At 38.2% G+C, this 13,544-nt stretch overlaps 1 protein-coding gene across 1 annotated transcript in view; it reads left to right on the top strand.

The window, feature by feature from the left end:
• Positions 1-12,521, top strand: part of LOC102598870 (ankyrin repeat domain-containing protein 13C-like) — a 20,114-nt gene extending 7,593 nt beyond the window's left edge. Inside the window, exon 3 of the mRNA XM_015312569.1 lies at positions 11,773-12,521. Within this exon, the coding sequence (XP_015168055.1) occupies positions 11,773-12,138 (366 nt within the window). The 3' untranslated portion in view covers positions 12,139-12,521. The remainder of the gene's footprint in view (positions 1-11,772) is intronic.
• The last annotated feature ends 1,023 nt before the right edge of the window (positions 12,522-13,544 follow it).

The following is a 13,544-nucleotide window of genomic DNA, read 5'->3' as shown; positions in this document are numbered from 1 at the left end:
GGATGGCTAAGAGGTTTTGAAGTAGCTAGAGCCGGAAGGGAAAGCCTAAAGATAACTCATCTACAATATGCTGATGATACCCTGATATTCTGTGATGCTGAAGAGGACCACCTCAAAATTTTGAGACTAATTCTAGTCTTGTTTGAAGAAATGTCTGGACTTCATGTTAACTGGAGCAAAAGCTTCTTGTATCCAGTTAATGAAGTGCCAAATATGGAAAATTTGAAGTTAATTCTTGGTGGTGAAGTGGGTGCTCTTTCAACTACTTATTTGGGTATGCCTTTAGGGGCAAAATCCACGTCTTTGGAAATTTGGAATGGGGTGATTGAGAAGTGTGAGATGAAACTAGCAAGGTGGAAGTCTCAGTACCTCTCACTTGGAGGAAGACTGACTTTGATCAACTCTGTGCTTGATGCACTTCCAACATATATGATGTCTTTATTTCCTATTCCTCCAGGTGTCATTAATAGGTTGGATAGCATCAGGAGAGTTTTTGTGGCAAGGAAACAAGGAAAGGAAGGGGTACCACTTAGTCAAATGGAAAAAAAGTGATCAATGATAAGAGAGTTGGGGTTTAGGGATCAAGAACCTTAAGAATCAAAGCAATGCTTTGAGAATGAAGTGGCTTTGGAGGTATTCCAACGATGATCAGAATTTATGGGGCTCAGTCATAAAAGCTAACTAGGAAGAAAGTGACAATTGGATGACAAAGGAAGTTACCACTCCCCTATGGTGTTAGTTTATGGAAATCCATCCGATCACTATGGGATGAATTCAAACAAAACACCAAGATTAAAGTGGTAGATGGTGCTAAAACTAGATTCTGGAAGGAGGATTGGCAGGAAGCAGGAAATCTGGAGACACTTTACCCGGACATACATACTCTAGTTCTTCAGCAACAAAATACAATAGCTGAACTATGGACACCTCATGGGTGGAATATTATATTTAGAAGGCACCTCAATGATTGGGCAATTCCAAAAGTTACAGAATTCTTCAGCGTCATTGAACAGTTTAGTGGCTTGGAGACAGGGAAAGACAGATTACAGTGGTTGGGATTAAATGCTCTCAGGCACTTTTCCCAAAAACTCTCTCTCCTACTTCCTAGGAGAGAGAGAACCCTCTTTTCGGTAGGTCACCTGAGAACTGCCTTCCTAACTCTCCTTCCTCTATATCCGGTGATCTCTTTCGATCATTGGAACACCTTCTCGCTTCTTCTTTCTCTCTCTTTCTTTCCACTCTCTTTCATCCTCAGCCAAGCATTTGATGGACGACATCATTTACTTCGCGGTGGGATTCAAATCATACGATATTGCAAGAACCTCAGGTACAACAGGAGATTGGTATGACTAGACAGAAAGAAACAGGAAGTCTGTGACAAGAACAACATTCAATGGCAAAGATATGGAATGGATTTCTTGGACCTTGCGAGAAGCTTCCAAATCAAAGGGGAACTCAGTTAGAAGATGGAAGAAAAAGATGCCTTTTCAGAAATCTATTGCGCTAGGAATTTTAACAAGTTTGGCAGATATATAAGCTTGATAAACGTCAGAGGTAGAAGAAGGGTAGTCATCATTATACCGGAGCTAAATTTTAACTCAGGCTGGAAAGGAATTGCAGAGAAAGTTGGGAGATTCATTAGTAGTCACAAACGCAGGGGGAACTCAGAGAAGCATAGACTGATTGACAACAACATTTCCTATGCGAATATGCTAAGAAGCACTAAATGGGGGAATGAGAGGAGGAAAAACACGCAAACAGCGAACATGGTTAAAAGGGGGGACAAAATTTGCATTTATGAGGACTTAAATTCCCAGAGTGTATGTATTAAAGAAGAGTTTGGTGGGAAAATTTATGGTTAGTAAAGGTGAGACTCCAAATCTTACAGAGGTTAGGAAATGGGCAAATAATCTCTGGAAGCAGATTCATGGTCTCAATATTTACGAAATGGGGGAGGGAATTTTCCTATTCGAATTTGCATCCAAAACCACTGCAGAACAAGTGGTAGAAGGTGACTGGTGTGGAAGAATTTTTCGGTCAAAATGCAGTGGTGGAGTCAGACAATAGGTACATCGGCGGATTATGGCCGACCCAAATCTACTTGGGTTAGAGTGGTAGGTCTGCCGTTGCATCTCTGGGCACAAAAAACATTCAAAGCCATCGGTGATTTTTGTGGAGGTTGGGTTGAAACGGAAGAGGAGACGCACCTCCGTAACCATCTCAAATGGGCGAGAATCAAAATTAATGGTGATGGCTCTTGCGTGTCGAAGGAAGTGACGATTGAAGACAGCTCTTTCCAATACACGATGCAATTATGGATTGAAGCTCCAGTGAGAGTGGCTGCCGGAGAAGATGGAATTCAAATCCAGCCTCAATGGTTTTTACCCAGCAGTCAACCAGTCGTGGACCAGTGGTTTTGGTAGAGAACTATGTTTTAGTAAGAGAGGGGACAGATAAAGCTGCCCAGCCACGTGCTAGGGCTGAGACACGTGGGGTAGCTGCCAAAATCCCAGATTCGAATTTGGGCTTGAAAGTATTGTGCAATACAGACCTAGGCCCAAAACCTAATGTGGGTCTTTTAATGAATGGCCTTTCTAGCCCAATTAATTCAGTAAAGCAAAAAGAAGGGGCACATGATGAGCATGTGGGGATTAATGAAGGGCTAAGTGGACTTAAAACATTGGCTATGCAATTCTTAAAAGCCTACGATGCCTGGGAAATTTCTTTGATGGAAAAAAGCAGTGAACCCAACGCAAAGAACACTCCGGGAGAAGTCGCAGATATGCATCTAAAAGAAACTGAGCAAGTCAGGTCAGATGAAAGCGAGGGTAAGCAATCACATGAAAAAGGAGAGAGTTCGAAGGGATGGGAAAGTAACAGTGATGAACACAACATGCAAATACAACAAATTCTTGATGTTGAGCCAGTAACATCGAATATGCCTTGGAACCACAATGAAGAGGAGATTAGGGCATCCAACTGGGTTAACCAGCATATCCTGGAACTAAGTGCCACTTATGGAGTGGCTTTTGAAGGCTTCAGAGAAGAAACCTTTGCATTACTGAAGAGGTTGGATGAAAGAAAAACTGTTATGGAAATTAAGAAGGTAGGAAGTACAACTGCAACACCCAGACCTCGAGGAATTGGAAAATATGAATTGAAAAATTTGCAGTCCAGTTTAAACCAGCAGGTGGAGGGTTCCAGAACCAAAGGGAGAGTCCTTAGCTTAGCCTTTAAATGAAGGTAAAATTACTTTCATGGACTGTAAGGGGGATTAACAATAGTTCTACCAGAAATATTGTTAAGAGTGCTTTGCTGAAGTGGAAAGCAGATGTTTATTGCCTTCAAGAAACAAAGATAAGTAGGGAGGTAGAGAGTATTGCCAAACAATTATGGGCTAGCAGATGGATGAGGTGTGGTTACTTAGAAGCTGATGGTAGTAAAGGGGGAATCCTAATCATGTGGGATTGTAGAATATGGAAAGGAAGCTTAGGAGAGACGGGGCAATTCTCAATCACCTATAGATTTGATGCAGTCCAAACTACTTTTAGTTGGTATCTCACTGGTGTATATGCCCCTCAGAGTAGGAATGAGAAATTGGAGTGTTGGGAAGAGGTGGCAGCAGTCAAAGAATTGTGTGAAGGTCCATGAGTCACATGTGGAGACTTTAACACGGTTAGAGTCATGGCAGAACGAAGAGGATGCAATAGGATCACAAATGTGATGAAAGATTTTGCCAAATGGATTGAGGACGTGGAATTACATGATCCTCAACTAATTGGTGGGAACTTTACATGGTTCAGAGGGGGAAACCATGACAGTGCAGCTTGGTTAGACAGATTCTTATATTCAATGGAATGGGAAGAGACCTTCAAAAATATAAGGCAGACGATAATGCCTAGAGTGACATCTGACCATAGCCCTATTATGCTATGCTGTGGGGACTGGGGTCAGAATAAGTCCTATTTCAAGTTCGAGAATTGGTGGCTCAAAGTGGATGGTTTTGAGGGGCTTGTGCATAGTTGGTGGAGTGAGTTTGTAGAGGAAGGTTTCCCTGATTACAAGCTCAGTATGAAACTGAAGTTGTTGAAACATAAACTCAGAGAATGGAGTAAGCAAGTGGGTGGGGACCTAGGCACTAAGAAAAACAAGTTGTTATCTGAATTAACTGATATTGATCTGGCACAAGATTCAAGACAGCTGACAGAGGATGAGCTAATGGTGAGGGCTACAATTTTGGTAGAATTGGAAGAACTAGCAAAAATTGAGGAGTCTAGGTGGAGACAGAAATCCAGGATTTTATGGCTGAAACAGGGAGACAACAATACTAGGTTTTTCCAGAGGATGGCTACTGCTCACAAAAGATATAATAATATAGACAGACTGATAATCAGAGGAGAGGAGGTCAAAGAGCCAGAAGTCATTAAGGTGAATATGATTGAGTTTTATAAAAAACTCTATACTGAAACAGAGTTATGGAGGCCCTCTTTCGAGTATGTAAACTGCCCTAGAATCTCCCAAGAGGAACAAGACTGGTTGCAAAGGCCTTTCAGCGAAGATGAAGTGTTAAATATAATCAAACAATGTGATGGTGACAAGGCACCTGGACCTGATGGATTCACCATGAGTTTCTTCAAAGTGTGTTGGGAGACTTTGAAGGAGGACTTGATGCAGACAATCCACAATTTCCACCAGAAGGAAACGTTTGAGAAATCATTCAATGCCACTTTTGTAGCTTTAATTCCTAAAAAGCATGGAGCAGAAGAGTTGAAGGATTTCAGACCAATAAGTTTGATTGGTGGAGTATACAAAATCATAACCAAGCTTCTCACAGAGAGAATGAAGAAGGTCATGGGGGTTTTGGTAGATGAGCACCAAATGGCTTTTCTTAAAGGAAGGCAGATAATGGATGCATCATTGCTAGCAAATGAACTAGTGGACAGTAGGGTGAAGCAGAATCTACCAGGAGTCTTACACAAACTGGACATTGAGAAGGCCTACGACCATGTAAATTGGTCCTTCCTTTCAAAGATTCTGAGAGATATGGACTTCAGAAACAAATGGATCAACTGGATTAAGGTCTGTATATCTACTGTGAAGTTCTCCCTTATCACTAATGGCAATCCTGAAGGGTTTTTTCAGTCACAAAGAGGTTTGAGACAAGGTGACCCCATGTCACCATTCCTATTTATCTTAGCTATGGAGGGTCTCAACTCCATGATCAGGAAAGCAAGTGAAAATGGGTGGTTGCAAGGTTTCAGTGCAAATGCAAATAGGGGAGATGCTATGGAGATCTCACACCTGCTTTATGCAGATGACTCCTTGGTCTTCTGTGGAGCTGAAGTTAATCATATAAGACACTTGAGGGCCATCTTAACCATCTTTGAGGGAATATCAGGACTACATGTCAATTGGCATAAAAGTTGTTTATACCCAGTTAATCAGGTTGCTAATATGCAGGTGCTAGCTGAGAACCTAGGATGTCAGGTGGCCTCCCTCCCAACAAAGTACCTTGGAATGCCCCTTGGTGCTAAGAACAAAGAGGTGGAAGTTTGGAATGAAGTACTGGAAAGATGTGAGAAGAAGCTGTCAAGGTGGAAAAGCCAGTATCTATCCTTGGGAGGCAGAATAACTCTTATCAAATCTGTGATGGATGCACTTCCTACTTATATGATGAGCCTATTCCCAATACCAAGAAGTATAGAGAAGAAAATCAACAAATCAAGAAGAGTCTTCCTGTGGCAAGGAAATAAAGAGAAGCTTGGGTATAATCTGGTTAAATGGGATGTAGTGACACTCAACAAAATGCAGGGTGGTTTGGGTATAAAGAAGTTGAATATGCAAAATGTCAGCTTGTTGAAGAAATGGCTATGGAGGTTCTGTAGTGAAGATCTGGCTTTGTGGAGGAGATTCATATCACATAAATATGGTCTCCAAAACAATTGGATCACTGAAGAAGCAAATGGTACCTTTGGATGCTCTGTCTGGAAGACAATCAGAAGACTGTGGCCATCCTTTATCCCCAATCTATCCTTTAGGATTGGGAATGGGGTGAAAACCAGTTTCTGGAATGAACTTTGGTTAGGGGAAGAGAATTTGAGATCATGTTCCCAGATCTTTATATATTGAGCCTACAACAGATGGACATTGTGGCACAAGTGTGGAGCCCTCAAGGTTGGGATTTGATCTTTAGGAGGGCTATAATGACTGGGAGGTTGATAGAGCAGCAGGATTATTACACACACTAAATGCATTTCCAGGTGTCACTGAAAGTCCTGATACTCCAATCTGGAAAATGCACAAGAAAGGGATTTTTTCTGTGAAGTCTTGTTACTGGAGCTTAAACTCTAATCAGGCTATGGAAATGGAATGGCCTTGGAAACTAATTTGGAAAATCAAGATCCCTCACAAGGTTTCAGGTTTCACTTGGTTGGCAATCAGGAAAGCATGTCTATAACCCATGAAGTGTTACAAAGAAGAGGTATACAGATTTGCTCAAGGTGTTTCATGTGTGGGGAAGAGGCAGAAGTTAATAGTCACTTATTCTTACACTGCAGAACAGCTGCAAATCTGTGGAGCATGTTCTTATGTATACTTGGAGTTAACTGGGTAATGCCCAAGACTACTTTAGAGTTGTTGAGACAGTGGGAAGGAGTGGGCAGAAGAAGAAGATCCAAAGAGGACTGGTGGAAATGCATCCCAGCCTGCATCTGGTGGACATTGTGGAAGGAAAGAAATGAAAGATCACATGATGGGAAACTTAACAGCACTCAGAAAATCAAGATGAATAGCTTGAGCCTGCTGTATTTTTGGTGTAAACAGGATTTGGTGGGGGAGGTAGATAGCTTAGTGGATTTTAATGCTCAATTGTAAAGTTTTGGCTGTTTTTTAGCTTTTGAAATTACCCCCTGGGGGATGTAAATCCCACCTCATCAGGCTTTGCTGATGAGTTTTGATGTGAATATAAAGTTACCTTATCAAAAAAAACAGTACTGGGACTTTTAAAGTAAGTGCAGCATGTAGGAAGTTGAACCACCCAATTATGCAGGCATCCAAATGGCCCTTGAAACACATTTGGAAGGCCAAGATCCCACACAAAGTGGCCTGTTTTGTGTGGTTACTGGCTAAGGAAGTGGTGTTGACACAGGAGAATTTGATGAAGAGGGGGATTACACTGTGTTCAAGATGTTTTTTTGTGGGGAAACTGCAGAAACAGTCAATCACTTGTTCATCCAGTGCAAGGTCACTGGCCAATTGTGGAGTCTATTCCTAAGGCTCAAAAACATCTCATGGATCATGCATGGTAGAATTGCAGAGGCCTTATACAGTTGGGAAGAAGCAGGATTACAAGCAAAGAACAGAAGCAACTGGAGAATCATTCCTGCTACTATTTGGTGGACTGTCTGGAAAGAGAGAAATCTTAGAGTTTTTGAGAATAGGGAGAGCAACATGCAGCAAGTAAAATTGAGGTGTATTCTAACTTTGTGTTTTTGGTGTAATCAGATCTACTATAATGACACTGTCTCTATCATTGATGTTTTAGACTCATTATAGGGATAGGACAGTGCCTTTAGAGTTCATTATGTAAATATGGTTTCAGTACAACCCATGTACTGATTTAAAGAAATAGAAACAGTTACCAATCTCAAAAAAAATCAGGAGGAATTTCCTTTGGGAAGGAAGCAGTAGCACTCACAAATTCCATGTGATAAAATGGGAGAGAGTCACACAACCAAAATGCAAGGGTGGTCTGGGAGTTAGAGATTTAGTCTTTCATAACTAGTGCCTTCTTATGAAATGGCTTTGGAGGTATGGTGCTGGGGATTCAAGCCTCTGGAAGGAGGTGTGGAACCAAGCTGGAGAGAGATATCTGGAGCACAAAAAGCTCTAATGCTCCATATTGTGTTGGTCCCTGGAAACTCATTACCAATCTGGGACCTGAATTCTTCCAAAACACCTACTTTAGACCTGGCAATGGAGCACATACTAGATTTTGGAAGAACAAGTGGCTCAATGGCACTATATTTGTGGAGAAGTTTCCTTCTATGTATCAGATTGCTGTGGATAAAAACTCCACCATAGCACAAAACAGAAATGGAAATAACTGGGCTATTCTACTTAGAAGAGCAATTAATGATTGGGAAATGCACAGCTTGATAGAACTGCTTGCAGAAGTGGAAGAGTACAACATTGATGAGAACAAAACAGATGCTATGTGTTGGGGAAGCAAGGGGAGATTCACAGTGAAAGAATGCTACAGACAGCAATGGTACTCATTACCAGGTAGTTGCTAGTTGGCCTTGGGAAATTGATATGGAAGATAAAGTTACCTCCTAAGGTTATTTGTTTTAATTGGACTGCCCTGAATGAAGCATGTTTGACTCAAGACAATCTCAACTGGAAGAGTGTCCAGTTAGTAAACAGGTGCTATCTATGTTTGGAAAAGAGGGAAACTATAAACCATTTGCTATTGCTCTGCACAGTAGCCACAGATCTTTGAAGCAGAATTTTCTGTTAAAATGGGTCATGCCACAGACCCTAAAAGAGGCACACTGGAACCGGAGCTTGTGGAGGGTTGATAAAGCCATCAAAAGGATTTGGAGGATGATCCCTGCTGCTATATTCTGATTTCTGGTCCATATGGAATGAGAGGAATAGGAGGTGTTTTGATGGAATCTCAACTCCAAATCACTCCCTCAAAACAAAGTGCTTAGTTAATCTTTTTTGCTGGACTAGTATGACTACTGTAATTAGCACTGATCAGTCGTTTGATTTTGTTAGCTACCTTGTCTTAGATTGACAAGGGATTCATTAGTTCTTTTGTTGATGCCTTTTCCTTTCCTTGTAACTATGCATCTACTAGATGCTCTTTTGTGAATGAAACATCTTACTTTATTAAAAAAAAAAACATGATTTTTTGATACTTTTGGCACATTCTTGTTATGGTGAAACAATCTCTTATTTCTTTCACTCCAAAGAGGCTGAAAGAGACATAATGTTGTTGTTCTCTAAACTGCCTTCCTCTTGATGAATTCTACATTGCTTCACCTACCTTACTTCGTTGCACCCAAGAATGTTAAGCATAGAGAAGATCAAGGTCCATAAGTGTGTAAAGTTGAAGTGCGATAGGAGTGTCTTCCTATACTTCTTACAAGAAATAGTAGCTCTCAACAATTTGCATCCTCTTCTTCATATTATCCACGTTGAAGGTTGCTTCTCACATTGCGCATGAGGTGGAAAAAACTACTTTTTTGGAGCCTTGGCCTTTTCCAATTTTTTTCCTGATATACACATTCTTTCCTCCTACTGAATTCTATATTTATACAGATGTCACTGTGTATTTTTTCCCCACATTTCCTTTTAAATTTTTTATTGCTGACAAATCGCTTTTGTTCTCAGGTTTTTTTGTGATAGGTTCATTCTTCCTGAAAGAAATATAGTTACTTTTTAATAGATTGGGGAGACCTTGTTAACGATCAAATTATGTTATGTTCTCTCTATTCCTCCACGAATAAAGTGTATCTCCGAGGAACAGAAGTGGTTTAATGAGCAGAACTGGAAATAAAAAGGATGTTCCTATCCTGTATGATAATTGTGCTTCTATTATTATGAAAAGAAAAATGAGGCCACCTGCCCATTTGAATTCTGAGAAAATAAAGGAGTAGGGCTGTGCTGAAATAGTTTCAGTTTCGGTGATGGACCTAGGTAGTTATGGTCTTTTGTATAAGTTGTTAAAAACACACTACGAACTTGCTAAAACTTGAACTATCTGTATTTCACGCATAAGTAAAGTAGGAGAAGAGTAATTAGGTATTTCTGTAAGGACAGAGTCTTGTGGAATGGTTGTCTCAACATGAAAAATGGAACTCCAATATTTCCTTACAACTACTATTAGTTTAAACAGTTCTCCCTCCAGCATGTATATATGCAACAGTAGAGATTTGAAAGTAGCAAGTATACTGAGTAACACGTTTGCGTTATCGATAGTGGTCCAAGTTGGACATACTCTTCATTCGTGGGGCAGCACCTGTGTTGTCATGACGCCACTAGTATGGGCGTGGGATACATACTGGATTTGGTCAATCAATATTGGGTTGGATACTTTGACCTTAAACCACAGAGAAATCAGAGATAAAATTTAGCATTTTGATATCTCAAGACAAAAGCTATGGTAGATATTTAGAGGACTACCTACAACTTGAGGATAAAAATGACATCCATTTGAGGTCATATGTGGATCATACATGTTGAGGATTTCTTTTCGTGAAGGATTTATTTATTTTCTTAAAAAGGAATGTTGAGGCTTTTTATGATTACCAGAAAAGGTCTAAAGATTGTCCATTCTTATCTTGGCCTGCGCATGAGTTGCGTGATTCCTACCCTAAGTTTTGACAAAATGTTGTACCAATTTCCATAAATAAAGAGGGGATTGCTTGGTCATGTGGAATATTACTAATAATCTAGAAATCTTGTCCTTGCAACATGCATAGATATGGGTTGAATATTCTTCAGATGTATTACAGAGCACTACTTATTTTTCGAAAGTTGGAATCTGAAGATTATATTTATCGCTACATGAATATTTAGTGAGATTAAATAATTTTTGTTGAAGAGGAGCCTTGGTGTAATAATAAAAGTTGTTGCGGTGTACCATGAAGTTCAGGGCTCAGCCCGTGGAAACAACTGCATAAGATAAATCTATTATGATTCGGTCTTTCCTCTGACTTTGTGCATAGTGGGAGCTTAGTGTACTTGATTGTCCTCTTTAATAAATACTCATTCTATTCCATTTTATATGACATTGTTTTCTTTTTAGTTTGTTTCTAGTAATCTGACCCATTTCTATATTTGAAAGCTCTTTAATGATAAACTTTTTGTTTTATCCATCATGACATGCTCTTATAGCCATAAAAATGCCATGACATGTTTAAGACCACAAATCCGAAGGGTACTTTTGGTATGTGCCAAAAGTCGGTCTTTCTTTCTAAAATTTTGTGTTCAATCAAACAACTTTCTATTAAATGAAATGGAGTACTTATTTCTTGACATTCTTGGCTAGTAACGTAAATTCTAGCATAAAGTTGAGGAGTGGTAGGGCTTGGCTTGTGAATTACCATTCTAGCTTAAAGTTAAGTAGTGGTAGGGCTTGGCTTGTGAATTTCCTAACATTAGAACCTTAAAAATAGTTCAATTTCAATGAATTAGATTAAAAACTCAGATCATTAATTTCAGCCAGAATTACTGGGTGATGGTCATATTCTTATCCTAGTATGTTTCTAGCAATTTAAAATGACCTTTAGATCTTTGAGAAAAACACAGTACTTTAGATATTTGCCATTATTATACTCCCTCTATTCCATATTAACTGAATTTTTGGGGCTTTTTTCATTGTTCAAAATAATTGAATTGTTCAAAGTTCAAGATGGATGTTTGAACTTCTTTCCATATTTGCCCTTTCCTTTAATGAAGTTTGATATTCTCTAGGAGACAAATTACACTACTTATAAAGTTACATTTATGATTTCACAAAGGACAATAGTGGAAAGTATGGTTTAAATTATGATTTTGAATGTTTTTCTTATTAAATGTGCATTGCCTCACAAATTTAATTAAACATGGAATAGGGGGAGTATTAGGGTGTGAGAATTGAGAGTTTATTTGTCTGTTGTGACCTTGTATTGAAAGATATGCTAGGATGCTAGATCTCTTTAATTCACATCTGACTGTATGATGGAGTTTCGCATAGACTCATTATATTCTGCTGCATCTCAGGTGGCTATTCCTGTTGTTCCAACCATCCGTGTTCTTGTTACTTTTACCAAGTTTGAGGAGCTCCAGCCAGTGGAGGAGTTCTCAACGCCTCCTTCAAGCCCTGCACATTTCCAAGATGCTAAATCAAAGCAATCTGATGGCTCTGCATCATGGATTTCATGGATGAGGGGAAGTCACGGTGGCCAATCTAGCGACAGTGAAAGCCACAGCTTCCGTGAAGAGATTAACCCTTTCCACATACCTTCTGATTATGCTTGGGTTGATGCAAATGAGAAAAAACGCCGAATGAAAGCCAAGAAAGCAAAGAGCAGGAAACAAAAGAAGCATGTCACCACGAAATTCAGATATTGGACGCCAGGCCACTGACGATGTTGAAGAATAACAATGACCAAGAGATTTAGTGTATTGCTTCCACAAGAAGAGGTAAAGCTGCTTTTTCCCATCTCAGCTCTTCCAATGGTCTAGCTAGTGTTGGTTGAGTTGCCTCATTATTGTATGAGAAGATATATATCTTCTGTTATCTTATTTGATTCTAAGATCTGAAAATCATTTTGTTTATTCCGTAGTGTCTTCAGCCTGTTTATCGTCTTTGCTGCTTCAAATGTATCTATATTCAATAGGTTTTCTCAAATGGACTTGTTTGTCAATCTAAGAACATTAGGCAGAGATTTGACTTGAAAACTTGTAGAGGATAGAGTTTGTGTACCCCTCCCAGTCATTTTTAGATTGTTTATTTTATTCATTCTTAATAGACTCTTGCTAGATAAGAGTAATCTTAAACAGATGAAATTTGTAGAAAGGTTTACTTAGGGCCTGTTTGGAAGGACACTCTGGTAATTGGATTTGGTGTAATTACACTGTCTTGTCCTGTTTGGAAGGACATGTAATTACTTGGTCTGTATGTAATTGGTGTAATTGGCAGGAGGTAATTACACTCTACAATTCACAGGTAGAGGCTGTGAATTACTGGTAATTACATGGTGTAATTACCACCTGATTACTTTTTAATTTCTTTTTTAATTTCTATTTTTATTTTTTGTTTTAATTTTTTTTACTTCTATTATTATAAGTTTTTTATTTTATTATTATTCTAAAAAATTGTAAAAGTTTATTTTTTATTTTATATTATTATATTTCATTTTCTTCTTGTTCTCAACATTACTTTACGTGATTCTAAGTAATTTTCTCGTATTATCTATTTCTTTATGCCGTGCTTATTTTCTCATTAGCATAATTTTATTAGTATTCTAATTTTTAAATTAAAATAGAATTTTATTGTTAAGTAAGGTTATAGACTTACGTTTTCTTTATTAAGAAAAAATAAAATAAATCATATTTATTGCTATGTTGAAATTTGTTATAAGAGTATTATGTTAAATTTTTGTTTTGAATTATAACCTATGTTATATTTTCAGTTTCAATTTGTTTAGTAATATTGAATTTACATTGCACGTCATTTTTTAATTAGACTTTGATTAGATTATATTTTTTGTCTAAACATTTTAATAATTTATGACATTTTTATTTATATATTATTCTTTTTTATCAAACATGCATTACACGATGTTCGTAGAAACTTCATACTTTTTAGTTGTTACGATCAATTCAATTGAAATATATTAATTTTGAAAAAAATAAAAAATCAATTATTTTTTCATAATATTAGTTACAGAAAATATGTTTATTAATTAATATATTTTCAAAAAAGAATATATATCTTAAATATTTAATTTAATGTCATTTATAAAGTTTCTTATTTGTCTAGTATAAAT

This window comes from Solanum tuberosum, unplaced genomic scaffold, assembly GCF_000226075.1.
Source record: "Solanum tuberosum cultivar DM 1-3 516 R44 unplaced genomic scaffold, SolTub_3.0 scf00209, whole genome shotgun sequence".
NCBI lineage: Eukaryota > Viridiplantae > Streptophyta > Magnoliopsida > Solanales > Solanaceae > Solanum > Solanum tuberosum.
The sequence above is the reverse complement of the archived record's forward strand: the minus strand, read 5'-3'. Positions and strand labels throughout refer to the sequence as shown.